The 21,454-nt window shown below is 39.1% G+C and overlaps 2 protein-coding genes across 3 annotated transcripts in view; both read left to right on the top strand.

Moving 5' to 3' along the window:
• The first annotated feature begins 235 nt into the window (after window positions 1–235).
• ETH (Ecdysis triggering hormone) lies at window positions 236–10,771 on the top strand. Its single transcript, XM_019048228.2, has 4 exons — window positions 236–522; window positions 4,505–4,911; window positions 6,690–6,792; window positions 10,421–10,771. The coding sequence occupies exons 1-4, from the start codon at window positions 483–485 to the stop codon at window positions 10,519–10,521; spliced, it is 651 nt and encodes a 216-aa protein (XP_018903773.2). The 5' UTR covers window positions 236–482; the 3' UTR covers window positions 10,522–10,771.
• A 6,683-nt stretch (window positions 10,772–17,454) lies between these two features.
• The window catches only part of LOC109034922 (parkin coregulated gene protein homolog), a 31,337-nt gene continuing 27,337 nt past the window's right edge, over window positions 17,455–21,454 (top strand). Inside the window, exon 1 of one of the 2 annotated variants that reach the window (XM_072301133.1) lies at window positions 17,455–17,681. In XM_072301133.1, the coding sequence (XP_072157234.1) occupies window positions 17,481–17,681 (201 nt within the window). In that variant the 5' untranslated portion in view covers window positions 17,455–17,480. The remainder of the gene's footprint in view (window positions 17,682–21,454) is intronic. The other variant, XM_019048348.2, reaches the window with a different exon arrangement.

Here is a 21,454-nt window from a genome sequence, read left to right as displayed (position 1 = left end):
ATAATTTCTATGCAAATAAATTGCAATTCAGGTGCATTTAATTACTGAATTATTTCAATGTTTTCGTTGCACTGTGCTACTCGGATTGTTCTGAGAGCGTTGTTTGCCTCCATGATGACTAAAATTAGCAACAAATACAACGGTTGATAGGTGATGTGGGAGCCGAAGTTTGCGATGAAGAGGTGAATAAACCGAGGGATGCGTAAACGCAGAGACTCTGACAGCGGGTCGATTGTTAAATCGTTATCGAATAGATAGATCGATAGGTATTTCCCTATCTTGGCAATGCTATTTATCGATCAAGATCTTTCGATAAAGATTCGATAATCGGCCCGCAGGAAAGGAACAGCAAAAACCAGCGGGATGTAATTAGGTGACACACTAAGCAGCTGGCACCGATGCGAATATAAAACGAAAGTGCAGGTAGTTCAAAAAGAACAGTTCGTTGTGTTTTTCAAGTGCTCGTTCACTCTGATACAAAAATGAAGCTATCTCATCATCGACCGTTCGTTCTCATGATAGGTGCGTATCGTCCGTTTTTGTAAAATCATAAAAATAATCATAAAAATCATAAACCCGTTTCATAATATCGTCACCTTCCGGCCAAAGTATCACAAGCGCCATGCGAAGTTTCAAAATTTCCGCCTCCATTTTATTTTTTTTACGGAGAAATTGTTGGTTGAATCTGTCGGAAAATTTTACTGAATTTTCTTTGTGCTGCCCATAAAATTCAGTGAAATTTTCAAACAAATTCAGCCAACAATTTCTCTGTAAAAAAAATAAAAATGGCGGTGGAAATTTCGAAACTTCGCATGGCGCTTGTGATACTTTTGCCGGAAGGTGACGCTATCGTAAGATGAAGGATTCATTCAATTGTTTTGACAGCGGAATCGATGTTTTCTTTGCTGTTTATTTCGAGGAATAAATTATCACGATTCCATTCTGACGCAATAATATAATTTCAGAAATTTCTTCATCAATTTGTTCAATTACTCGATTTTTGGACTTTAGAAGTATGTGATTTATTTATTCTGAAGTAACCTGTCGGTTAATTGTTTAACACTTCGTTTTGATTGAATTAAGACTGATATGTAATATCGTGATAAGTTTTAATATTATTGATATAATTCATATTTACTTCTATTCCCGAGTGTCATTACAAATTAATTTTTTACTACAATTTCTAGAGGATTGTTCACTTTTGAGTAAGCAATTTCAGTTAAAAATCCAATCCTCAAAATACTTTGTTTCGTTGAACTACAGATATTAATAATCTAAAACTTATTCAAAGTTATCTTTAATTTCACGTATTATTATTTTTATAAACTAGTTAGATCTAAATAACTATTATATCTGGAGGTTATAGGACATTTTGACAACGATTTTTTGTCCGCGCACCTGTTTTTTCCAGTAATTTACGTCCACGCGTTTTTTCGGCACGGGAGTTTCGGTCCACGTGCCAGTTGAGACCCGAAGTTAATTGGCCCACATGTAAATACAAACGACCATTGCTTAGTACGTTTCTGGATGAAAATGTATAATGTCTTGGAAGAATAAGGGTTTGCTTGTTTTGTTTTTGTTTTTTTTTGTTATTTTTTGTTTTGTCTGTTTGGTCCAACGGAGAATAATATATAGTTGAGAGTTTGGTAAAAATGGGGAGCGTCAATTCCATGGGACAAAATTCACTGAAACTCTCTACACCTCTTCGGTGTAACAGGACTTAATTATCTTTCAAGAAATTCCCACCTTGTTGTACCGGAACCGGATAAAAATCTATATTTGCCTCAGCTAAAGGCTCTTAGAGTTTTCCTGTGTACGATAAGTATCTTGATTTATTTTGCGAGGAAAGATCTGTACTTTTAAAGGATGCTTGTAATTCTTAATACGTTCAATTTCGTATAGTACTGTGCAACATCTCTGTTGTGAAATAGTTGCTTCAGGCGCCGCCGCACGGCGGACGGGCGGCCAGCAGGTAACGCGCATTGGCGCCTACAAACCTAAGTGGATACTTCAAGCATTGTGCAATGCGTGAAGTATCCACTTAGGTTTGTAGCCGCCAGTGCACGCATTACATAATGCTTGAAGTATCCACTTAGGTTTGTAGGCGCCAGTGCACGCATTGCACAACGCTTGAAGTATCCACTTAGGTTTGTAGGCGCCAGTGAGTCTCTCGCGCTGGTAGCACGCCGCTCCGCTCTGTTAGGCTTTAATAGGTATTTATACTCGCATAGTCAGCGTTTTTGACTCATGGTTTTGAAATGTTTGCACACTCTGCATTGAATATTCTCATTTAAATTGATGGGGAAAAAATATGTATCAATTTATCAAAGGAGAATAATAATATAATGTGTGCTTTTTAAATATTGGTGGTTCCGTGTCAAATTTAATGATTTCCAAAGCACTTTAATTTTTTCTTTTACATTTTGTGCTTTTATTGTGCTGCAGCGAGGTGTATCGCGCAACCAAACGCTTAAAATTTGACGTATTTGACTCTAAAAGATCGATGTACAAATGGGTTAAAACTAAAGATTGCGTGCTTCTTGGTTTTTTTCCCTCTTTTATTCATTTTTGCAGTTTCTGTCGGCACAACTGCGGCTCATTGAGATTAATGTCGCTTAGAAAAGGTTTTACAAATATTTGCCACGTTTTAAAAATATATGTGTTTTCAAAATGAAGTAATAATTTCGTAAAGAAAAAAATAAAAAAATAAAAAAACAGTAGCTATACATATCGACGATGAAAGTTGGCAATCACATAACTCGTTTGCGGTGTCTGAAAATCTCCGCTTCTACGTCATTTTTTTAAAGGAGAACAAATTGATATTATTTCTTGAAGTTTTTGCAGAATTTTCTTCGCATTGAGAAGAAAAATCATGACAGTTTTAAGGAATTGCCGTTGAGTAGTTTTCCATTTAAAAAATAAAGTATGACAGGAAGTCTGCGACGTCGCAAACCGAGTTATGTGATTGCCGACTTTCACCGTCGATATGTAAGGTATATTATACATCGAATATTTTAAGGATAGAAATAAAACCAAATATTCACTAATGACAATTTAAAAAGATGATTCAAAAGGGGAAAGTTATAACATTTCATTTAGAAAATGAGCAACCATAACAACACCTCTTTCTCTCTCAATTTCTCATTTCCATATTGTCAATATAATTTTACATACCGACTAAAATATAACGCTTGGACCAAGTCACTGTTGCTTATTTTACGTGTGCGCATAAACCACTGGACAAAAAAGGTGCGCGGACAAAACATCGTTGACAAAATGTCCTGAAACCTTTCTGGATTAATAGAATCAAAACTATTGGAATGATGTGTATTATAGCCCAGCTGTGTTCTTTTTAGCTCAGCTATTTGCAACGATTCCTCGACATAAATTTTGTGGGGTTAATTTGTGCGTCATTAGATGAAAAAGACGCCTTCACATAACTCCATTCTCCTTAATCTCCTCTTATCCGGTCTACAAACACAAAATTTCAACAGTTAGCCCGCTAATTGATGAAATTGATAGACAAAGCGATAGACAAATAAGACAAAAGGGATATGAAGTGTCCCTGCTGGTGGAAGCTGGTGATTGCAATTGACAAAGGAAGCAGGTGGTAGACCACCTAACGGCAACCCATGAAAGACCCTACAGTTAGCCCATCATTTACCTCCTGTAGTCTATGGAAACCACCCATTTCAACCAATACGATCTCTCCATACTCCCTACATCTTTTTGTCCATCGCTTTGTCTATTATAATTTCAATATCAGCTAGCAGGCTGCACAGAGGCGGATCCAGTGATTCGGCAACACCGTATTCTCTCCATTTAAATCTATGTTAAATAATCGATTCTTTTCATCTAGCATCTAGCCCCTCCAAGAATCTATACATTTCCATAATTTTAAATGGAGAAAAACAATGTTGCCAATTTGCTGGATCTGCTCATGAGGTTGCAAGTAGTAGAAGCGGCCCTAAACGAGTTCATGTATAAGTATGTATGTGCCGCTTTATGCGTTTGTATAGTATGTTGGCCTCTTTGGCGCTCTGCGACCCCTAGCCGCCAAAGTCCCCTATCCTCCCAAAGCCCTTCAGGGAGTTGACAATCCCTCATTTGGACCGAGTTTAACAGAAAGGAACCAAGCCACATCAGCTATTGCCAAGTTTAACGGGACAATTAATTTATTTACGAGAGAACGTTTATTCGGATTTCTTTGAAAATTTTAAGGAATTTGTTTCGCACCATAGAGAATTTTCTCTGAAATTTGCACGAAAATCCGCACAACCGTTTTCATGTAAAAATTGTAATTGCCCAATTAAATTTGGCAATAGCTGATGTGGCTTGGTTCCTTTCTGTTTAACGCGGTCCATTTCTTCTAAAACTCCCTGTCGCCACCCTTTCACTGGGCGTCCCCTTCGTCTTCTCCCAGGAGGAATCCAATCAAGCAACTTCTTTGGCAGCCTTTCGTTCGTCATTCTCCTAAACGAGTTCATTCGGTGGATATTTTCAGGGTTCACGATTTTCGGGAGCGTGCTAGCGGAGCCTCGACCGGTGAAAGGGGACGACCTATCGACGCTGAGCGAGACGAAGGAGAAGCGGGAGATCTCGGTGGAGGCGGAGATGGGCGAGCGGTTGCGGCGGAGCGACGACTTCTTCCTGAAGGCGTCCAAGTCGGTGCCGCGGATCGGACGCGGGCGCCGCGGCGACGACTTCTTCATCAAGGCCTCGAAGAACGTCCCGCGGGTCGGGCGGCGCAACACCGAGTTCCTCAAGGCCTCCAAGGCCATCCCCAGGATCGGCAAGAAGAACAGCGACCCCTTCCTCATCGGCGTCAAGTCCGTCCCCCGCATCGGCCGCTCCGGCGAGACGGACGAGCAGTCGCCTGTACACAAGAGGGAGGACACCTTCCTCGCTGTGGTTAGTGAACATTGAACATTTGAACATTTTGGTTCTTACCCAGATAAGACAGAAATACTCAGCCAATATTTAAACAATATCGTTTTGATATTTATGCAAACATTGGGCCAATATTGGTTAAATATTGAGCCAATGTTAAAAGTGTACACCATGTTTCCTTTTTGGTATTAATACTGTGCCAATAATTTAAAATACTATGAAATACTGTGTCAATACTGTGAAAATGTTTTTATAATATTTTGGGTAAACATATTATTTTTAAAAATACTAAATAAAGATTCTTTAAACATTTTTTTAAAAAATGATTTTGATTACATTTTATCAAAATATTGTCAGTATTGTGTAAATATTGCGACAGTACTGACACTATTTGCCCAATATTGTAAAAATATTATGTCTTATCTGGGTAGAGTTTCTCATGTGGATTGCATTTTGCAAAAAGGAACCAGGGGCATTGCAATGTTGCTACGATTGTGCAACTTCATCAATTGCAATGTAACTATTGAAATCCTGAAAAAATATGAAATTTACATGATCATTTTTGTCTTAAATTTACAGTGTTTATCGGGTAAAAAGAAACTGTTTACGGATAATCAGGTTTTTCTTCCAAGACAAAAGGATCTGCACAATCATAGCAACATTGCAGTGCTCCTGGCTCCTTTTTGCAAAATTCAATAATTCTAGCTGGAGCGCAATTCAGCTATGCATTCACGACTGCAAAAATGTCGAAGGAAATCGACAAGCCCGGCGTTCGTGGAGGCTATTTCCATTTTAATCTTCCGTCACATTCTTACGGCGCAATGATACAACTATTTGAACTCTCCGGAATGCGTGAGGTATCAGGCCGCATTTGAAGGCGTTTTCAAAAACAGCCAAGTTCCGATACCCGGATTATCGTTTTGCATAGTTCATATTATTTTGTTATATTCCGTACCACTTGTTTATTTTTAATCCTCGTATAAAAACCACCCATTTGCTAATTTATGTGTCGGTCGACATCAGGGTGGAATGAAACGTAAGAAAGAAATAAAAGATTAGAAATTTCAGCGAAATATTTCATGAAATTTCACGAGGCTGTGAAATATATCGTATTTTTCAGGAGATAGAGTATGCAAACCGCACTCAAACACACATAAACAGAAGAAATTCACAATTTTTACGTTTTGCGAAATATGAAAAGGAACCGGTATTTTTCAATATCTTTCATAAATTTCTGAAATTTCATGAAATATTTCACGTGAAATTTCAAGATTCTGTGATCTCATTTAGATTTTTCCCTCAAGATTTTATTTAGATTATTTTTTGCCACCTTGGGCGGCATTTTGGCCTCCTGCGGTTTAATGGTTGTACCGCTTGCTCAATGATCGGGAGGTCCCGGGTTCGATTCCCGGCCAGGTGATCCGAGTTTGATGGTCTCAAAAAAGGTTACCTGGTTTGATTTTAACCTTTTTTTTTGAGACCTAGGGTGAAAAAATAAGATCTCGAAATTTCACGTGAAATATTTCATGAAATTTCTGAAAGAGATTAAAAATACCGGTTCCTTTTTATGTCTCACAAAAAGTAACCAAAAAATGTTTTCGTTGTTTCATGTACCTAAGCTCACAGCACTTAAATAGTATGTGGCAGAATGCAACGATTTTTATTACGTGGCTACATGAGCAGATACCAGTGACGATTAGTGACAAGAGCCATAACATTCAATCCGATCCTCTGCATCTTCTCCCGAGAGCCATTCTAGAAAAAAATTATTCTAATCTTATCATTTTTGGTCTTGACAGAATGACGGTGGATTGTGGGGAGTTTGGCCTTGGTTCAGGAACCAAGATTTCCCAGGGATTGCGCCCTCCAAACGAAGCAGCTACATTCTTTCATCTTACAACGGTAAGCGCAATTTTTAAGGAATTTTGTAACTTTTTCGGAATTTTGATACCCCCCCCCCCCCCTATGCCCTTGTATCGCTTTTGTGATGTAGGTCCCAATCCATTCACACGTGAAAACAAAATGGCGTAACGCTCTCCTCGATTCCCCCCCCCCCCTTTAGAGCTTTACGTAATAATTTAGGGACAGCCCCAAATGGAATTTCAGCCTCCGAGCCCGGAACGGATAGTTACTCTGTTCAGCCCCGAACTTTGCAGTGTGTGAAATTTAACTTTGTAAACATGTTAGGACGTCTATGCATATTACGACATGAGCCCTGAGATCCATAAGAATATATGCATAACAGGGTTCACGTCATGATGCACATAGTTCCGTTTGACAGAAATACGTCCAAATGTGCACGGAGAAAAAAACCTCGTGCGTGGGACCGGAAGTTTAGGTCATATGGATCTCTGAAGTTTTCGGATTGAGCATCTGAACACTTTAGTTCTAGCTGTCGAGGTTCGGATCACTTATTATCTGAAACTCCAGTTCTTACATCTGAAGTACTTCAGATGTGAGAACCGAAGTTTTTCGGATGTGAGAACCGAAGTTGTTCGGATGTGAAAACCGAAGTACACTGAAAAAACGAGATTAGGGCTGGGCTCTAGAATTGCTTCACCTCCACCGCCACAGGGCAGGCCCTGCGTGGGTAAGGCCCAGCCCTACCTGGACAGGGTCTACCTCTTACCAGGTAGGGCTGAACCCTGAAGCAGGTAGATTTGGGCTCTACGCGCGCCGGGCCTGCCCCTATGGCGGTGGAGGTGAAGCAATTTTACCTACCCGGTTAGGGCTGGGACCTTCGGTGCAGGTACCAGCCCTAAACTCGTTTTTTTCCGTGTACTTCAGATGTAAGAACTGAAGTTTCAGATGTGTGATCCAAACCTCAGCAGCTGGACCTAAATTGTTCAGATGCTCAATCCGAAAACTTCAGAGATCCATATGACCTAAACTTCGGGTCCCACACACGAAGTTTTCTTCTCCAAGTGCTACTCGGAGAAAAAAAAACTCGTGCGTGGGACCCGAAGTTTAGGTCATATGGATCTCTGAAGTTTTCAGATTGAGCATCTGAACACTTTAGGTCTAGCTGCCGAAGTTCGGATCATACATCTGAAACTTCAGTTCTTACATCTGAAGTACTTCAGATGTGAGAACCGAAGTACTTCGGATGTGAGAACCGAAGTACCTCGGATGTGAGAACTGAAGTACTTCAGATGTAAGAACTGAAGTTTCAGATGTATGATCTGAACTTCGGCAGCTAGACCTAAAGTGTTCAGATGCTCAATCTGAAAACTTCAGAGATCCATATGACCTAAACTTCGGGTCCCACGCACGAGTTTTTTTTCTCCGTGATAGGTTTTAAGATCTACAGATCGTATTTTCCCTAGAAGTTAAGGGTGTTATGTTTCTTTGCAATGATGGAACAACCTCCTTGCGGTCAAAAAATCATAGAAATATTTTCATACATCCGTCCTGCGTGAGAGACAAAAGCGTGCTCCGAGCTCGTTTATGGAAGTATTCATCGAGACGAACGTAAAAACTCCGCGCCTGGTTGTTAGTTGGGAATTCATTTATCATGTGGTCCGCTTTGATATCATTTGGTCGAAACTCCGTTTATTTTCCCTTTGAATAATGCCGTTTAATCACGAGTGCTCGGGCCCCATCAATTCCGACGCAAATTGCCCGTGCCCTACTTCAAACTTTTCTTCGTCGCTAAAAACGAGATCCTCTTTGGTCACTAACAAGACCCTTTGTATCTATATGCCTCTTGCACTTTTAGCAGTCGTAACTCCAGCAACACTTTGGAAGTTGCCACTGCCCAAGTAGCAGTGATCGCGATAATTAGCGATTTTATCGATTGATTATCACGAGATATCGGTGGTAATTTATCGCAATATTATCGAATAAAAAATTGCGATATGTGGCGATTAAATCGCTGCATCGCAATTTTTTGTTCAATAAAATCGCGATTAATTTTCGTCGATAAAATCGAGATTAAATCGCCATATATCGCAATTTTTGTTGCGATAATATCGCGATAAATTGCCGGGCGATAAAATCGCAATTTTGTTGCAACAAGATCGAGGATAATCGCTCAGATGTTGATGATCTTAGCGAATTTTATTGCCGACAAAATCGCAACAAATCGCGATTTTTCCGTTGAAAAATGCTACATGGGCTGCCGCTAAATTGGATTGAGTTTCCCGAGCAAACCTATTGACTTGCTAAGACCAGCATTAGTTAATTTTTTGGGCAACTTCTCTAGACCCAAAAATTCAAAGATTTTTCTCCGAAAAAAAAGGATGCTGCTTTAATATTCTGGATGTAATAAAAAGTGCGGCAACTCACAAAACGCTGAAATAACCGCTTCAGCAATTATTCAATGTCAAGATGTAAAACTAACTTCTAAGGGGGGTTAACTCAGCGTTTTGTGAGTTGTCGCACACATTTTCAAAATCCAGAATGTTAAAACAGCATCCTTTTTTCGGTGTAGATCTTTTCAATAACATTCTTCTTGGTCCTCTAAACTGAACAAGTTGTTTCAAAAAGGGAACAATGGTGCGTGCTCATTTTTATAGATGAGCCCCAAAACTCTAATATTACTGGAAAGCAGAGCCCCAGGTCCACCTGAAAATGAGCATGTTTCTATATAGAAACAACTCACTCTCTTGGAAAAATAATAAAAAATTCACAGGGTAGCCTATAATTGACAACGAAAATTCGTACAAATTTTCAGCTCAAAAATTATGTGGTTTTATTCAAATGGAGATGTTTTTTCCATCACCCAAATTCAAAGCACCTCAAGCCAAAATTCCGAATCGAGAATGAAAAATGATCTACAAAGCAACCAAACTAATCGATCGAAAGATCGTAAGGTATCAGACGGGAATGAAGGCAGAAAAGTTGTGGGTGCGCAAAAATTAACGTTGTTTCAGTAAAAACAGCCATAAAATGCATAACTCCGTTCGAGAGCCAATGAGAGCTGTACTTTCAAGTAAAATGGGCCTCTCCTCCCAATTTTTTACTTTAAAATATCTTTGTTGTGTGTCCAGAGCGCAAACACGAGAGCATGCAGAAATATAGCACTTGCGGCAGTCTTACCGGCCATAACACTAGCCTAACATGATAATGAAAAAGACTCCTGTTTTAAAAAGTTGAAAATGAAATTCGTCGATTTTCGATCATTAAAATGATTACAGGAAATCTTTCGGAAGATTAGTGGCAATTTGACGAAGAACGAAGTTTTTTTTCAAAGAAGTTTTCCGCTCAGACACTGCTGAGACAATTTTCTTAAACTTCGTTTTTGCTCTTATTTACGGCTCTCTTCGTCTTCGCTGTCATGGCAGTTCGATAGAAACACTTGGACACTTTTAAATCAAAAGTAGTAATATCCATCGTGACATGAACACTGTCATGCATGTATTCTTATGGGTCTCAGGGTTCATATCAGACTGGATAAAGTTCCTTTTGATTTAAATATGTCTACTTCAAAGTGATCTTGACATTAAAATGACTAGAAAAGTCGAAAAATCAGAATTTCATAATACCGTTGTTTTTTTCTTACATATTAGCATGATAATTTGTCTTGCAGACTCGCCTTTGCGGGATAAGCAAACAGCGTGGAGTCCAGTGGATACCATCGCCCAGGAGGTAGAGTTGGGGCCCCCAATTTACTTGGAGGAACAAGTCTAGAAACGCGCAGTCAAGTTTTGGATTCTGCATCAGCCTGACCCAGGATTAGACCCAAAGCTCTAAATGGATGGCAATCTGGAAAGTCTATTCATATTTGTTCCTTTAGTCGTCAAGCATCTCTACAATATTTTAGGCGTACAAGTTCATAAGGCAAGACGTTCTCTGTTCCGCATGAATTGATTAAGATTTTAAAAAATATACTGTATAAATCAGACTCCGTAAAAACTTTGAATAAATATTTGAATGTTCTTACATGTTCCCTAGTTGTAAACGTCATATAATTTAATGATATTAGTCAAATAATGGAGATGTTGCATGTGTGAGGGATTTGCGATTTGACCATTGATTCTCATTTAAAAGTTCGCGAGAAACACGATGGCGCCACTGGTTTTCTCTTAAATCAACTCCCAAGCTCAAAAAAAGCTCTTAAAGTGAGGCCAAAATGGAGGGGATATCCCGCCCTACCCTGAGAATCCACCTCTACATCAAAACAAACTCTCAATGCAAAGATAGGGAGCAAATACATTAGCAGGGTTGCCGTGTTTTCAGTTTTGGAGTCCCCAAATAAAGTGGCAACCCTGCTAATGTATTTGCTCTCTATTTTTGCATGGAGAGTTTGTTTTTATGTAGAGGTAGACTCTCAGGGTAGGGTGGGATATTCCCTGGAGAATCAATAAGAATCAATGGTCAAATCGCAAATCCCTCACACATGCAACATCTCCATTGTCTAAAATTGTTTATAGCACTTCTGTGAAGTATTTGAGAGACTGTTGTAATCAGTATTTCGCGAGGATGAAGTGGGGAATAAGTTACTTTCTGAACAACTCTCGCAGTGAGAGACCGTCCAAAAGGAGAATCCGAAGATCTTACATTTTAAAGGAGTTTTAAAATAGTAGGAGTAATGAAATAGCATACACTGCTTAAAAGATAAACGAGAATCTCGAAAAAAAAGAAAGAAAAAAAAACGACACATGGTTGGTGCTTCATTAATTCGATACATTCTTGTAGATCCTTCCAAATAAAAGATACCTACAACTTTTGCGTTAATACCATTGAATACATACATATAATTGGGCAGAATTTTGCAATAATGCATTATTATTTGTACCTAAAATCACCTATCTGAATAAGGAAACTCAGGGTACATATTTTATTTTTTAACTCAGCCAAAATTAGTAATTCCTGATTGCAAAATGTAGCTCAATTTAAAATAGATTCGGCCTCTTGAAAAGTCTACCATTAGCATCAATGTGGAAAGATTCTCTATGTTTTTAAACTTTGGTTAGTCTAGTACAAACATTTTGGTGTGGATTTTTTTCTCGAATAATGACTGGGAAAATGGTGGTTGTTATTTTGGATTTCAGTGTGCTTTTCTTAAACTTGGTGTCCAGTTAACAATGTAATGAATAAAGTTCAGGAGAGGTTTCGAATAAGAAAAATTGGTTCTCATCGATGAAGTTTATTATTTTACGTAAAAAGTAGTAGCCCAAATTCAAGAGATATACTATCAATTACATACTTTTCAAGAATCATTTGGACAAAATATGGCACAATCCTTAAGGCTGACGTCCATACACGTCCTTTTGCAGGAACTCATAAGTTAATGGCATACAATGTAGATCCAGTATGATCCAGATGTAAATGGTAGATCCATATGAAAATATTGCAAAGTTACGGCTAACAACTAATTTCTCCATTCATTGATGGGTGAATATTTTACTTTTATATTAAAAAATCCATGTAATACGCTAATCAAAACGTAAATGTGCTAAGAAAATTTGAAGTGCATTTGCAATCAATCTTGAGTAAATATTCAGGTTATAGGACATTTCCTCAACGATTTTTTGTCCGCTTTTTGTTTTTTCCGGTAATTTACGTCCACTCGTTTTTTCGGCACGGGAGTTTTGGTCCACGTGCCTGTTGAGACCCAAAGTTAATTGGCCTACATGTAAATACAAACGACCATTGCTCACGACGTTTTTGGATGAAAATGTATAATTTCTTCGAAGAATGAGGGTTTGCATGTTTTTCTTTTGTTTTGTCTGTTTGGTCCAACGGAGAATAATATATAGTTGAGAGTTTTGGTAAAAGTGGGGGAGCGTCAATTCCATGAGACAAAATTCACTGAAACTCTCTACACCTCTTTAGTGTAACAGGACTCAATTATCTTTCAAGAAATTTCCACCTTGTTACACCTGAACCGGATAAACCTCTATATTTGCCTCAGCCAAAGGCTCTTAGATTTGTCCTGTGTACGATAAGTATCTTGATTTATATTGCGAGGAAAGATCTGAACTTTTAAAGGATGCCTGTCATTCTTAATACGTTCAATTTCGTAAAATACTGTGCAACAACTCTGTTGTGAAAAAGTTGCTTCAGGCGCCGCCGCACGGCGGGCGGGCGGCCATCGCGAGACGCGCATTAGCGCCTACAAACCTAAGTTGATACTTCAAGCATTGTGCAATGCGTGAAGTATCCACTTAGGTTTGTAGGCGCCAGTGAGCCTCTCGCGCTGGTAGCACGCCGCTCCGCTCTGTTAGGCTTTAATATTTATACTCGCATAGTCAGCGTTTTTTGACTCATGATTTTGAAATGTTTGCACACTCTGCATTGAATATTCTCATTTAACCCTTTGTTGCATAGCGTTGCATGAAAGCAACAAATGGTTTTCAGCTTTATTTCTGTGCTGGAGTATTAAATTGAATCGAAGCAAGAAATGAGTTTTGAGGAACATTTTAAGTCTGATCTCTTTACTTTAAAAAAACCCATAAAAATCGATTCTAACCGACTCTAATGTCGAAAAAATACTGTATAATGTGGATTTTCCCTCCAAAATCAACGAGTAGCTCATGCAACAAAGGGTTAAATTGATGGGAAAAAAATATGTATCAATTTATCAAAGGAGAATAATAATATAATGTGTGCTTTTTAAATATTGGTGGTTTCGTGTCAAATTTAATGATTTCTTCGATTTTTTCTTTAACATTTTGTGCTTTTATTGTGCTGCAGCGAGGTGTACACTGTACGCGCAACCAAACGCTCAAAATTTGACGTATTTGACTCTAAAAGATCGATGTACAAATGGGTTAAAACGAAAGATTGCGTGCTTCTTGGTTTTTTCCCTCTTTTATTCATTTTTGCAGTTTCCGTCTGCACAACTACGGCTCATTGAGATTAATGTCGCTCAGAAAAGGTTTTACAAATATTTGCCACGTTTTAAAAATATAAATGTTTTCAAAATGAAGCAATAATTTCGTAAAGAAAAAATGAAAAAAAAAATAAAAAAAAAAGTACCTATACATATATAAGGTATATTGTACATCGAATATTTTAAGGATAGAAATAAAACCAAATATTCATCAATGGCAATTAAAAAAAGATGATTCAAAAGGAGAAAGTAATAATATTTCATTTAGAAAATGAGCAACCATAACAACACCTCTTTCTCTCTCAATTTCTCATTTCTATATTGTCAATATAATTTTACATACCGACTAAAATATCGACGGTGTAAGTCGGCAATCACATAACTCGTTTGCGGTGTCTGAAAATCTCTGCCTCTATGTTATTTTTTTTAAAGAAGAACAAATTGACATCATTCCTTGAAATTTTTACAGAATTTTCCTCTCACAGCGAAGAAAAATCAAAGCTGTTTTAAAGAATTAGCGGTGAGCTGATTTCCGTTAAAACAATAAAGTATGACAGGAAGTCTGCGACGTCGCAAACTGAGTTATGTGATTGCCGACTTACACCGTCGATATGTTGCTTATTTCACGTGTGGGCGTAAACTACTGGACAAAAAAGGTGCGCGGACAAAAAATCGTTGACACAATGTTCTGAAACCAATATTCAGAGTCTCTGAGCCTCTGAGAGTTATCTCTCAGAGTAGGTACCTAATACAGTCAATTTTTAGACGTGCGCTCTTTTAATCGCTTGCGACATTTTTTTCTTTTCAAATTGATAATTAATTAGGGCACATCCTATTTTCGGCTTTGTTGCTCACGTAGCCCTTGAAGCACCACTACAAATGAGACAAACGAAACTGACGCAATATGGAAATAGAGCAAACGGAAAGACGGCGCAGCGATACAACTATTCGTGCTTGCTGGATGTCTGTGTTGCATCTGCAAAATTGAAGGCGCCATGGCGCGAGCTGTGAATTCATAATGTACCGCAGCTCCGCTTTATGTTACCAGTGAGGTGTCGTGAGAAAAGTTCAGAAACGAGGCTCGATTACTACGGCTCACCTAGGCTGTGTTGCTCCTACATCCTTTAAAGCACTCCTACAAATACAAATAAGACAAACTGAAACAAGCACATTATGGAATTAGAGCAAAGTAAAAGCAGGCGCGTTGATGACGGCGCGGAGATACAACTATTCGTACATGATGGATGTCCGTGTTGCATCTGCAAATTTGGAGGCGCGATGGCGCTGGGCGTGAACTGGTCGCTTGGATTCGAGAAAAAAATTAAAAAACTAGGCCTCATCACTTAACGACCCTTTAGCCGGCTAAGAGTCAACGCCCTGAGATGTGAGCCAGACCGACCCTGGCAATATATAAATATTGTCATTTCGAGTGTTTTGCACGTTGCACTGCAAATGAAAGCACTCTCGCTCTTAAGTCTTACTTTTTCGATTGCTGGATTACCATGCTAAGTAAGAACGCAGTACGAACCTACAAATGTTTTCAAATTTCCCAGATAAATTATGTATTTATGAGAAAAGGTATGAATATTTTTCCTTGACATTTCTATAAACTTCAGGTTAAATTGCGAACAAAATTTTCTTAAAAATTGGAGGAAAATTACTCATGAATTTACCAAGAAATCTGTTTTATCGAAGGAAATTTGGCAACTTTTGAGGCCTCATGCGGCGTTCTCCTGTAGGACGACAATGAAGATCAATCTCTTGCCTCCGCATAATGCAAACAACGATAGCTAAATAGTGAAACTACGTAACTCCATTTCGGCGATTAAAAATCATTGATATTTTATTTTTTTAAAGGAAGCGAGTCAAATACATTGCTTGAAATCTCTAGGGAATATTCTGCTCATAGAGAAAAAATATCAAAGAGGTTTTCAAGATTATAAGTTGACTGATTTTTTTTTAAAAAATAATAAAGTGTGACAGGACGTCTACGACTTTGGAGACGGAGATACGTGGTTTCGCAATTCGGCCATCGATAGTTCCGTCATGCTAGGGTCTTACTAGATCAGTTGTATCGAACAGGATCCAAAAAACATTCTTTGGTGCTTCCAAATAGAGTTAATCAACTGTCGAGCACTCGATATTCATAGTGACGTGCGATTAATATAGCATAAAGTGGTCCGATATCGCACAGATATCGAGTATTCAATAGGTATCGATTAACTCTCATTGAAAGCATCAAAGAAGTTTAGCTTGGATCCAATTCAACACAGTCCAGTGTCCAGTGTACCAAATCGGATCCAAGCACAGCTTCTTTCAATGATTTCCATGAAGTTAATCAATACCTATCAAATACTCGATATTCGTTGTAACTCGCGACTAAAACAGCGTTTCGTGGTCATTGTATCACACAGACATCGCGGCGCGGGTTCGATACGTATCGATTGACTCTCTTCAAAAGCATCAAAAGAGATTAGCTTTGGATCCGATTCAACACGATCAATTGTATCAAATTGGATCAAGCATAACCTCTCTCAACGCTGTCGATGAGAGATAATAAATACCAATCGAATACTTGCTATTCGTTGTGACGCACGACTAGTATTGTGTCTAGTGGTCAGGGCCGGACTATAAGGGGACGGCCACATGGGCCATGGCCCATGGCGGCAAATTTAGGGGGCGGCAAATGCTGTACTTTTTTCAAATGTAGGTATTAAGAAAAAAATCTGATTCAGAAAAAAAATCACAAATGAGGAAAGGCGAAAAAATCTATCATATCCTGAGAGTTAAACTATAGTAATTTCTAATTTGTTCGTCGGTGATACAAGAGACAGCACCTTTCATTAGTCTAGTTGAGAGAGAGACCATACACGCAATTTGGCCTGGAGCGGCACGGCGCAGAGAGCAATGATGGCGAGAACTTGAGATGGAAATGAGAAGCCCTATCGGCGCACCGGTCAGCATGAAACACGTATCAGCGCTCCAACTCCAGGAATACTTCACGCATTGCGTCAAACGTAGTGCGGTAAGCAGCGGTTGGCGTGAAACTCATAGTGCCCACAAGACTGCATGAATACTTCACGCATTGCGTCAAAAACAGTGCAGTCACTTGGTCAGCAGCGGTCAGCGTGAAACGCATAGCGCCTACAAGACTGTAGGGATACTTCACGCATTGCGCCAAACACAGTGCGGTTGGCGCGGTAGCGAAAATTAAGCTCATTAGACCACATTCATGTTTATTCTTATTCATAATTTTTTCGTTCTTTTCTTATAAATGAAAGGCATCGTCCACACAGAGATAGGTCAACGGAACTTGATTTTCGAGCAAAGTTCCGTGAACTTTTGCTAGTGTTGACAGGGCTTTCACAAAAAATGTGCCAAACGCGAGTAAACGCGTCTTATGTACCCCTCCTCCTCCGGCACGCTCACCTGATGGTTTCTATGGATATTTCAAAACGAATAAGATGGGGCGGCAAAATACAGGCGGTCCATGGGGTGGGCGGCAAGAAGGTAAATCCGGCCCTGCTAGTGGTCGTATATCACTAAAATCTTCGATAGGGTTCGATAGGTATCGATTAATTCTCATCAAGAGTATAAAATGAGGTTAGGTTAGAATCCAATTCAACACAATCAGTCGTATCAAATTGGATCAAAGCATAACCCTCATTACTGCTGTCGATGAGAGTTCGTCGATGCTTATCAAACATATACGATATCCGTATGATGTGAGAGCAATAACACCTACGGACAAACGAATTCCACGTGCTCGTTTTCGCACTGTGTTTGATTGTGTGCCGGTAAGAGAAGCGGTATGAATGGAGGTAACCAAGCAACGGAAATAAACGATCGATGCATAATTCAAATTCCTCAGCGCCGGAGGTCGCACCACACCGAGGTCCGCGTCGCGAAAATTCCGCCGACCGCAACGGCCGCATGCCGTCCGTCTCGACGTGATCCGCAGTGCTCCCGCCTCTCGACGTCATGGCGCCAACGTGCAACCTTTTCAAGTCAGGTACGTCCTTCCGCTTCCGAAAATCTTCTCCCAGAATAATGTCTGCTATTGACACTGGTGGAAGACGGGTTTATTGATATATATAATTTCTTCTTCTAGAATAATGTGTATGATCACGGAAAAAATTGACTGTTGCTTTAGCATTATAATGTTTAAAAAATGTGCGACAGTTATAAGTGCTGATTTTACAATAAAAAATACTTGGTTAACGATGTCCACGGTTAAGTGACAAATTCAATGTTGAGTAGCGATTTTTTTATGTAAAATCAGCATTTGATACTCGTCTTACATTTTTTTAACAGCCTAAGTGCTAAATCAACATTCATTTTTTCCGGGCAGCATCAGGATTTTTTATCACTTGATGTCTCAGATGTGAATTTAAAAAAAGAAAACCAGTTTTAGTATTATCAACTTTATCAAGATTATTAATGCTGATATGATGGGTGATATAAATTTGCAGGTGTCTTAAATTTTGTAAATGCCATGTTTAGAATTAAACTACTGAGAGAATAAGCATGAGGATGTCCACGGTTTTTAATTTAAACAATTAATGGGGAAAATATGAAAAAATAACCTAATCTGCAATAATATATGTATTTAAATGAGAAATACCGCCAGGTGACGTCACAGGCGGCACATTTTTGCACTTTCAAATCCATTTTTCTACAATTTCCCATCTCAGAAGAAAATTATGAAATACGCTGCGAACTGAGTTCATAAAGCACTCTCAGATAAAGTGATAAAATTGTTGTGTACAAATTCTTCATTCGGATCTATGAATATTCGGACTCTAATTTTATATTTATTAATAGTATGGTCGGTAATTACTCCTTTATCTTAACTGGTTTTTATGGTCTACGTGTTATGACTGGATTATTGCTTATCATCGCAAAATTTACAAGAATCAATGATATAAGGTTCAGTTTTATAAAATTCCATGGATTCTAATATTCTGTTTGAAATTGACACTTCGTAGATCTCACTCAGCTATGTTCATCTGTCCGTAATAAAGTTTGACTCGCGGTAAAACGAGTACAGAGACCCGTAATTTCTTAAAAATATAAAAAAAAATAGTTTTGAAACCGCGATGACGCAAGGCGTGAACTCACAATGCTACGCTTTATCCTGCCAATTAGGTGTCGCTCAGATTTGGGAAAACAGTTAAAAACGAGGCCAGATTACGTCTCTCCTATCTATCTCCGGCTGGGTTGCTCACGAAGTCCTTGATGCATTACTACAAATAAGACAAAAGGACCGACACATTACGTCAATAAAACTAGGGAAACGACGCGCGTTGGTGACGGCGCAGAGATACAACTATCCGTGCTTCATGGATGTGCGTGTTGCATCTGCAAAATTGAAGGCGCGATGGCGCGAAGCGTGAACTCGCAATCGCAATGATCCGCTCTAAACTGGTAATGAGGTTCCAATCCCATTATCAGCGTTATCGATTAGAACATCTTAAAACTAAACATGTATCTTAAAATGATTTTCTTGACGGTAGTCAAGAAAATCTTACACCCATTCAGATATACGGAAAACATAAGATTAAAATGATGGAAAAAACCGGGAAAATCTTGTGAAAATTAGACAAGTGGGTAAGGAAACGAAGTATTCAAGATGAATGATCAAAAGGTCATTTTTTTGAAACTTTATACTTTAACTAATCTTTCACCGGCTAAGCAAGTGCTGTTGACCAGACACATTCTTCATCAATTCACGAAATTTAATAATTTTATTAATTCTAACAGTTCATGTTTGAAACTTGAAATGATGCTATTCTGGAATAATACTCCGATAAAGTTACTTTATTTGGCTTAGATAACCCATTCAAAAAGGGCGTTCAATTTAGCTAAGTGTTATTTTCAAATATGTGGGCTTTCTGTTCCGACCTTTGTGAAAGATTTCTAAGGAATTAAGATTTAAATCAAATTGTCCACAGCAGGCTAAAATTACTCAATAACACTAACGTTCAGAGAGAGAAAAATAATCGTTTACGGTCAGGATGATATTCACTATAGGAGCTGTGAGGGGAAAGGGGCTAAGAACGGCGAAAGCTTTTGCCGATCAAATACGCCTCGCTCACCATCAATCAATTATCTCTTTCCCACTGATTCCGACAAAATCATAGCAGGTTATCAGTCAATAGCTTGTCAATACCGTTCAGCAGAGAGTGCACTGGTGAGTTTCCTAAAAACATTTGGGCTACATTTTGCAATTGAGAACTACAATTTCAGGCTCATCCATAAAAATACTTACGTGCATAGGGAAACTAGTGGTACAAACGTTGATTATAGATTGAGCCGGAAATTGTAGTTCCCCATCGAAAAATGTAGTCGATTTGTCGAATTGAAAATCAACGTGAAAATACTTACACAGCATGTAACTTCCTGGCCTGGTATGCTTTGATATTCTAGTATGTTAAGGAACTGTATGACTGGTCCAAACCTTAACGAACAATGTTGTGAGCCGATTAATAAATATCGTATCCTGGGAGCCAGCCTTAAGTTTTGCCGCATAGGAGTGTGAATTGTTACCTTTCCGAAAAACGCACAAAATCCGGCACAGAGTCCCATTGTCAGCTACTGTTTTTGATTGAAGCTTTAAAGTATGATAAAGGAGTGCGATAAGTTCTCTACCATCCTCCCATCGGTTGCGATGGGAAAGCCGGCAAAATCGGGGTTTTTATTTTGTGAAGTTGCTGTAAAAACTACTCGTTTTTCGAAAGTCGCGGCAATTTATACGTATGGAGCCATGAAAATGTTATCTTGTCTGGGGGAAAATGGGTTTTTAAAGTGGCAAGTCCAATTTTAATGGTGGGAAGGCTATGTAATGAACTTTCTGCATCCCTAGGATTATACATTGTGGTCATCGTCATCATTCATCATTCCGTAGAGGTTGAGAAAACCTTTAACTCGAAGTATAAAACGAGCGAAACGGAACAACAAAAATAGCGAGTGCCGCTGATGAGAAGGAAAAAAGCAAATGAGGAGCGTTTGCGAGGATTGCCTCGGATAGATATTGCATGCCAAGAAAAAGGTTCGTGGTTTGAAAATTACCCCTCTGCCTTTCACAGGGATTTAGACAGCACGAAGTTATGTGCCATCTCCTCTGCAATTCTGCATGCTCGCCTCTAGACATCCTACCGCCGACACCTATCAAAAGTGTCTCCGCAGTTGCCGAGTTCATATTTCAGGGCCAACTTCGTGCTTTGATTCGTTCTGACAACCCACTGACTCGACCTGGGCCGGATTTTGTCGGCTCTTTCACACGGAGGTGTAACATCCATCAATGAGTTCAAACCGCAACATCGGCCAATCAGATGCGCTAAACCGGACTTAAAAGCAGTCCAGACTCGTCCTAAGTATATTTAAGCACGGTGGAGGGACCGGTAAAATTCGGCCCCTGGGAATCACATTGGGTGGAGGACTAGGCATCGGTGAAGGAATTTTTTGGCTCCATCCTGAATTTCCTCAACTCTTCGATTTTCTTATCATTGAAGATCTGTATTTTACGAGGTGCATTATAATTTGGTCATTTTCGGTCTCTTTTCGAGCCTAAAGCGAGAGTCTAAAAGGCGGATTTGGCGAAAAATACGCGCTTTGCGGATTAGCGGTCGACTGCAGCGGTGAAATCCGTATGTTTCGCCAAAATCGGCAACCAGACCTATGCTTGGGCAGCACTAGACCCAAAAAGAGACCGGGAATGACCAAAACAAGATGCATTCCGTAAAATATGCTCCAATAATATTGCTCCAATGAGCAAACAATCGT

The sequence above is a fragment of the Bemisia tabaci genome, chromosome 5 (genome assembly GCF_918797505.1).
Source record: "Bemisia tabaci chromosome 5, PGI_BMITA_v3".
Classification (NCBI taxonomy): Eukaryota; Metazoa; Arthropoda; class Insecta; order Hemiptera; family Aleyrodidae; genus Bemisia; species Bemisia tabaci.
This window is presented reverse-complemented; position numbering and strand designations above follow the sequence as displayed.

Coding starts and splice junctions, on each gene's coding strand:
- ETH (XM_019048228.2), top strand. CDS start 483: ATGAAGCTATCTCATCATCGACCGTTCGTTCTCATGATAG. Junction 523..4,504: donor ACCGTTCGTTCTCATGATAG/GTGCGTATCGTC, acceptor GGATATTTTCAG/GGTTCACGATTTTCGGGAGC. Junction 6,793..10,420: donor CATTCTTTCATCTTACAACG/GTAAGCGCAATT, acceptor TTTGTCTTGCAG/ACTCGCCTTTGCGGGATAAG.